Genomic DNA, 8,227 nt, shown 5'->3' on the forward strand with positions numbered 1-8,227 from the left:
ATAAATAAATACTTCTACTCAGCAATCTACGCATGCTTCCTTCACAAATTAGTAACCAGATTAATAAAAGTTTAAATGTACTAATCGCTAACTAAATTTATTTATTAAACTCTTTAGATTGTTGTTAAATCAGCGTGTAACATACAGGTCCATGTATCGTGTGGGCCACATATGGTTAGCCATTAAAGACTTTATTAAAATATAAAGAAAAAACTCACTTTAAAATTTAGTATTAAATATTTATGAATGATGAAAATTTCAAATTAATGTTTATAAATAAGAGTCATTATAAACTTAGAATTTGATGAGTTATTTTCATAATTCTGGAAATGAGTTAAGATGGACCATCAGTTAAATTGATGATCACTTGTTAAATTTATGGTTAGTTGGCTTAAAATCTCCCCAAAAAAAGATTGGACATATTTAGATTTGGTAATTACAATTTTTTCAAAAACACTTTTAAATCAAAAACCTTTTTCCAATGATATTTTTTTGGTTGGATTAAATTTTTCCTAATTTACATTCGGAACCATTTCTCACCCCATACAAATCTATACAACCATGTTTGTTTCTGCAATTTCACTTTGAGATAGCATATCGAACCAATTTATAATTGAAACAGTGTAGTAATCTATGTAGAGCAAGTGCGAAAAATCTCCCAAAAAAATTAAGATATTTAGATTTAGTAATTACCATTTTTTTCAGAAACAATTTTTAATTAAAAAAACGCTTTTCTAGTGATATTTTTTTGGTTGGATTAATTTTTCCCTAATTTACATTCCCAACCATTTCTCACCCAATTTATCACCCTATACAAATATATATAACCATATTTTTAGACGAAATTTCTCACCCTATACAAATATATACAACCGTGTTTTTTTTCTGCAATTTCACTTTTAGATAGCATATCGAACCAATTTATAATCTAAGTAGTGCAGTAGATCTATTTATAGCAAGTAGGTAGTACCGTAAAAGTTTTGTGTGGTCTATTTATAAAACACAATTCTTCAATTAGTTGAAATTTCTTCAAATTTGCATTTACTACAACAATCTTTCGAGTGAGTTCTTTATGAATTTCACTCAAATGTGCAGCCCATCTTTGATGAAGTTGTATTATAAGAGCTATTGCACCAGTTGATTAGTAATTTTACCATGTGATCTCTAATTTTTTGCACTTGCTCTATATTTGATTTTTAGCGCACCCTGTATATTTGATTTAGTTTTCATTGGATGATTTATTTTGTGTTCTAGAATAATTTTTTAAGTTTTTGAAAGAAAGTTTTCAAATAAGTGGAAGTGTAACACTTACAAATTTGATTAAAATTTCAAATAAAAAGTATGAAAATTTACAAAATATCATCAAATTTTCATTCAATTTGACAAGCTGTGAAGATTTGAAATACCAGGCTTGGCCAACATTTATTTAAATATTTTGAAATGAAACAAATTGCATCGTGATCCTGAAATGCGTCCATGTTTTGATCATTAATCTTTTGTACAGAAGTTGCACGAGAGTGTATGGTTCAACGGCCGGGTTGATGGCTTACACGCTCCCGGCTGAGTTTCGATTCCCGATCTTCATCTGCGATGCTGCTATGCAGCGATTATGTGAATTTGATTGATGTGACATATTCATTTGTAAATATTTGTATAGTTGTTTTAATATAATGATTCTTCAGGGGCCTAGCCACCCCATTTAAAATAATATTTTTACTTAGTCACTCCCATTTAAAATAATATTTTGGACAAAAATTATTGTTAGTTTTTTTTAAATGAGTATTTTGTTTTGTTTTGTCTTTTTTTTTTTAATTTGAAAATATATGTGAAATTGATTGATGTGGCATATTCATATGTAAATATTTGTACAGTTGGTCTAATATAATGATTTTTCAAGGGCCTAGCCACCCTATTTAAAATAATATTTTGGACAGAAGTTATTGTGAGTTTTTTTTTTTTTAAATAAGTATTTTGTTTTGTTTTTTTTCTTTTAATTTTAATTTTCAAATTAATCTTTTATTTCTGACCAATAAATTTTAAACTCTATAAAATAACATATCAAAAATTTTAAGCAATGATAAAATTAGAATATATTTTTTATAAAAATAAAAATTTATTTTTATAATTAACAAATATTTAGATTAATATTTAATAATTATGGGAAAAAAATTTATTAATAGCAACTAAATTAAACTCAAAAATTAGTTTGATAAACGGATTACAATATACTAGGCCTTGGCTAAAGAAACTTGAACAAAACCTTTAGAATATTTTAAGCCCGTTATAATTGCGAGGCATGAATATAAAAATCTTTAATCTCTCTTTTAAAGAAAACTCTTCTGCCGCCTAACTCGTAAAAATATGCCCATGCTCATTAAACCATTGACTTTCCTCGAATCGATTGACGCGCGCTTGTAAACATTAACACGGTCTTTTCTCGCTATGATCGCGCTGCAGGCCAATAACGACTCTTGCGAATAAACTATGCGACTCTTGCAGACTACGCTGGTTCTTGCTAAACCTTCAAAGTTGTAGATTGGAATTCTTTGCACTGGCGAAGACTAAGGGTGCCGGCGGCTCTCGTTCTTTCACATATTTAGTGAAACATTCAATGGTGGTAGGCTGCAACCCTACAACCTTGGAGACTACCACGATTAAACCGTCAATGATCGTAGGCTGCAACCCATCGCACCCTTGTCTAGAATTGTGAATATTCAATGGCTGTGGAGATCAGCAGTCGAGCTTCCTATAAATGGACGTCCTCGCGGGAGAGTTTCTCAAGTCTCTCATTTCCTGTGAGAAATATGGCAGCGTCTAATGAACAGATGAAGAGAATCTTGATTGGGTTGATTGCCGTCTTCTGTTGTGCAATCGTCACTGGTAAATTAGCATTACCCAGCTATTCTTTAATTTTTGAAATGCAAATTGTTATTCAAGACTTAGCATCGATTGAGTTGTATTAAACTGATTATTTTTCTTCAATTGGTTGTGCAGATGGTGATAAAATAGGAGTGAACTACGGAATGCTCGGAGACAATCTGCCACCTGCAGACCAGGTGGTAACTTTGCTGAACGGCCACAACATCGGGAAAATGAAGCTTTTCGGTCCAGACAGTGGTGCACTGAATGCTTTTGCAAATTCTGGGATCGATGTAATTGTAGGAGTCAGTAACAACGATTTGCAGGCCATCTCTTCTAGCCAGGACTCAGCAAATGCTTGGGTTAATGACAATATTGTCCCCTATTCCAGCACCAGTATCAAATATATTGCGGTGGGAAACGAGGTTTTGCCTAGCTCGCAGTACGTATCGTATCTTGTTCCTGCCATGAACAACATTCAAACCGCGGTCCAGAACGCCAATATGCAGAACATCAAGGTCTCTACGCCCCATGCGTTCAATGTTATAGGCAACAGATACCCGCCTTCACAAGGAGCATTCAGTGACGATGTGAAAGATACCATGAGCTCTATACTCAAATTTCTGTCAGATAACGGGGCTCCGTTCATGGCCAATGTGTATCCATATTTCAGCTACGTTGGCGACAGCAACAACATTCATCTGGACTACGCTCTCTTTCAGCCCACGGCTACGGCGGTGACAGACGGAGATCACAGCTACAGCAATTTGTTCGATGCGATGGTGGATTCTATTTTCTCCGCAATGGAAGCCTTGGGATATTCCAACATCCCGCTCATTGTTACTGAAAGCGGATGGCCTTCTGCTGGCGCGGATGCGGCCACAACTGAGAATGCTCAGGCTTATAACAACAATCTCATCCAACATGTTTTATCGAATTCAGGGACACCCAAGAGGCCGGGTACGAACATCGAGACCTATATCTTCGCTCTTTTCAACGAAGACCAGAAAACTGGGGACGAGATAGAGCGTCACTTTGGGCTCTTCAACCCTGATCAAAGTCCTGCATACTCTGTCAACTTTTCTCCAAATTGACCGCAACTCAATTCTCCTTAATTATTTGTATGCAAAATGCAATGATATAAATCTATAGAGGATGCTGCATAAATAAACATCCTCCTTCCTTCTCAATAAAATGTGAATGGCAAAGTGCCGAAGCCGTCACGGTGTTACCTATCTTGTTTATGGAAGGACCACACTTTGGATTTACGTAGACGTATTAAACACGGCCTCCCAAACAAGTTGGATTGGGAAATTTTAATCTTTGAAATGAATTGTTAGTCTAGCAAGATATGATACATGGTGGTCAGGCAAACCACAGAAAAATGAATCCATAATGCCGTGATGATATTTTCTCTTTTAATGATCTGAATCCATTTAAGATATGCGACGAACAATCTCAATAATTATTCTAATAATATAAATATTAATTAGAGAATAATTTAATTTATAATAATAAATAATATTATCATTATTATAATTTTATTAGACGATGGTTAATGTTTATTATTTAATGATATAAATATTATTTAAAATATAATTTAATTTATAATAATAAATAATATTATAATTATTATGATTTTATTAGAGGATGGTAGTTAATGTCTCTTGCAATAATATTAATTACATAGTTAGCATTCTTATAAAATGTTGGGAAAATATAAAATGTTGGGAAAATAGATAATGAATAATTCATAATAAGAATAAAATGGAAAATTGAATGAAAAAAATCATAAAAACAAATTATGCTATTTTTAAAATTTTTGTTTTTATGTTAGAAAAGTATTTCAAGCTTATTATATATAGTATCAAGGCTATTTTGTGAATTTTTTTTATTGGATTTAAAAAATAAATAAAAATTAGGTTACAAAAGTATTTCAGGGTCATTATATAAAGTATGAAGGTTAGTTTTGTGTTTTTTTTCCTTATGTATGGGTCTAGTGTTATAATCTATGTTACTATAATTTATTTTTCTAATTTATCAATACTAATTTATAAAAATTATAAACTATGTTACTATAATTTATTTTTCTAATTTACCAATCCCAATTTATAAAAATATAGTTTTTATTTTAGCAATGTTTTCTTTTATTAATTTAAAAAAGAAACATACTTTTAAATTATTATTTTTTTTGGCAAAATCTAATACTTATTTATACAATTCTTTAATAAAAATAATAAAAATGGATTAAAATAATACATTTTATACAAAATATTGTTGGTAGTGTGTTTGAAATTGGATCTCCAAATTATATATATATATATATATATATATATATATATATATATATATATATTCGTTGTGGTATGTATGGACAAAAGTATATATTGAATTTATAAATATTTATGTTTTTGATTTTCATTTTTTGAAAATTTAAATTATAATAGATTCAATTTTTCTCAAATTTTTCACTATTTGGTGAATTAATGGTTATAAGTGTGTTATTGTTTTGTGAATTTCTAGGTTAGAAATTTTTAGTTTATCAAGTCCACTTCTATTGGATCTAAGAGTCTGTAATCTACTCATATATATGTAACCATTGTTAAATCACCATTGTTAAATCAATACAAATATAACCATTGTTAAATCACCATTGTTAAATCAATACAAATATAGTGAGTTTGTGTTTCGTGTGTAACTATGCTTGCTCCTCATTTTTGAGTTGGTATCAAAATAAGTTTAGCCCCAATTCTCTTAAGAGAACTATTATGATGATGACAATTTTACAAGTTTAAATCCTTTTACATAGGGTAGAATGCGAGAGTGATGAAAATTCTACAAGTTTAAATCCTTTTACATACGGTAGAATGCGAGAGTGTTTATTTTCAGTATGAGTGATTGTTGAAGTATTGAATTTGATAGTTTTGTTGTGTGTGATTGTGAGAAGGATCCGGAGCACAAAATCATTGTCCAAAGTATTGTACATGTGCTACTCAAAAAATTTGCATAGTCATTCTCAAAGGAATGTATTCGTTTATTTATTGAAGAATTTCCATAAAATTTGTGGATTTATGAATTCCCAACTTCATGATTGGTTAATTGCTTACCCTTGTTGGTGTAATTACTTTTTTTTTTTTTGTATTTCATTCTTATATTGTAAATCTCCAATCTCGTTTAAGGAGGTTTTGAGTGGTAAAATTTCCTTGAGCCTCACGATTCTTATGACTGGAAGAAACCCTAGAGACTTGGATTTACGGTCATTGAATCAACCATATTTTTTTGGCTAAATAAAGGGCTAGGATATTTTCTCATGTTGGAAGCGTTTTCTTTCTTTTTTAGAAGCAGTGGGGAAGTCAAAGAAGGAAAAACCAAAAGCCCACGTGCCTGCTCGTAGTTTCGTGATCATTGTATATTGTTGTTTGCTTTGGAAGCTTTCAATTGCAAATAATTATGTGGTGTGGATTTGAAATTTATTTAGTGGTGGGCAAAGTTCACTCTTGTATTTTTTATTTGTAGTGAACTATGAAGAACCAAAATTATAGAGCATAGTAACATAATTCAAATTGGTGGGTTTTGCTCCATACGGTGATACAAGAACATCGTTGACTTGAATATGTTTACAATATCTTATACGTTGATCCCATTGTCTGAAGCAAGAAACATGAGTTTATAAGTTATTTAGTGTGTGCATTTAAGAGGTCATATTGTACAATTAATTTTTGAATACATTGAATATCCAAACGGTCTTCCTAAATAACTAGTGAATACGGTGAAGGACCATCTATTCAACAAATGGATGCATGTCCATAGATTGATTCAGTTACTTGAATGTTTTTCTTGCAGAAACCCCGACGAGCCGAGTGTGTCAATATTGTTAATTTTACAAGTATGACAATGATGGTCAGAAGCGGTTTTATCTTAAATGGGTCAAGTGGTAAGCGTTTTTATCTTAAATGGGTCAAGTGGTAAGCTCAACGTTGTGGTGGAAAAAGAGCGTAGTGTGTGAGATTCCAAAGTGGGTGAAAGTGCTATGGATAAACATCAATGTTTAATTTCAGTATTGTAATTTGTGATTTTTTATATTTGTAATGTAAGCATTAAGGGAGAGACTTAGAATTAATTCTTATAGGTGTGGTACAAGGTGTTAATTGTTGTGAGTTTCACTAGCTATTTTTAGTTAATGAGATCCACCTACACCGTATCCAATTGGTGATATCTTTCTATATATGTAACTATTGTCAAATCAATAAAAATATATAATGATATTTGTATTTGGTGTATCACTATGTTTTTTATTTCATTTTTTAAGTGCATATTCATGAACTTAGACATTTTAACCTCTTCCCTTTTAGTTGAGATGCATCCAAATCCAAAGCTTAACATTAGTTGAACCCTTACGTCATTTGTGCTCAAGGAAGGCACATTCTCATCGATTGTCAACTTAGAAGGATAAATGGATCTTACACATTTTACAAACAAGTAAAAAATGTTCCGAGGGCGCCTCGGAGAGTGATTACGACTTGGGTGTACAAAAATGTGTATGTCAATCCAACGATGGACTAAGTGATCAGGCAATCATTTGAGATTGTTCTATCCTTCTTCGAGCTTTGTAGGAAATGGGTATCAAAACATGTTTTAAGGAATGCCAGGGGTTGTGGCATCGGAGTACACAAAGCTTTCTGTTAATTTGATCATGGACAAAGTGTTTGATTGGCTCATTGAGTGTTTTCTACCCTTCATCAAGCCATGTCAGAGATGGGTATTAGAAGAGCGTAACACTTTTCCCTTTCCTTTTAGCCCACAGGAATAGAGTCAATCATTCTATAGGAGATCAAAGAGATTAGAACCCTAGAGGACTACCTAAGTCATAATTAGCTTCAATGCGGGGTTAGTGGTTTCCATGGCTTATAATCCCATGGATGTTATCAACACTGGTATTCTCTTAAGTCTAGCATAAATTGTTGCATTTGATTTTGATCGTTTAATTGTTCCTTTTAAATTTTCCATTTCAACTCATATATTCTCATTTTCATTTGTGTAGATGGTTTGAAAGTGGTGCTTTTGCATTTTGCAATTAAGCTTTTGCATTTCATTTTCCATTTCAACTCATATATTGTCATTTTCATTTGTGTACATGGTTCGAAAGCCGTGCTTTTGCATTTTGCAATTAAGCTTTTGCATTTTCTTGTGTTGTACTATTTTAACTTCCCTCCCTATCAAAGTTTCCCACTTTTTGATGCCTTTCTTAAAATTCATCCACACCTTTTTGGTTTTCAACTATCTTGCCATAACTTCCACTGCATTAAAAAAATTGTTTTTACAAAAATGCAATTTTTTTTAAACTATGTTAATTATATAACATATGTCT

At 31.6% G+C, this 8,227-nt stretch overlaps 1 protein-coding gene across 1 annotated transcript; it reads left to right on the forward strand.

Annotated features, from left to right (window-relative positions):
* Positions 1–2,804: 2,804 nt before the first annotated feature.
* LOC149184351 (glucan endo-1,3-beta-glucosidase-like) lies at positions 2,805–3,964 on the forward strand. The gene is made up of 2 exons (XM_089418910.1): positions 2,805–2,880; positions 2,995–3,964. The coding sequence occupies exons 1-2, from the start codon at positions 2,805–2,807 to the stop codon at positions 3,951–3,953; spliced, it is 1,035 nt and encodes a 344-aa protein (XP_089275036.1). The 3' UTR covers positions 3,954–3,964.
* Positions 3,965–8,227: the final 4,263 nt, after the last annotated feature.

Source organism: Pinus tabuliformis, chromosome 3_2 (assembly GCF_031772625.1).
Source record: "Pinus tabuliformis cultivar Carrire ecotype Pingquan chromosome 3_2, CPIR1, whole genome shotgun sequence".
NCBI lineage: Eukaryota > Viridiplantae > Streptophyta > Pinopsida > Pinales > Pinaceae > Pinus > Pinus tabuliformis.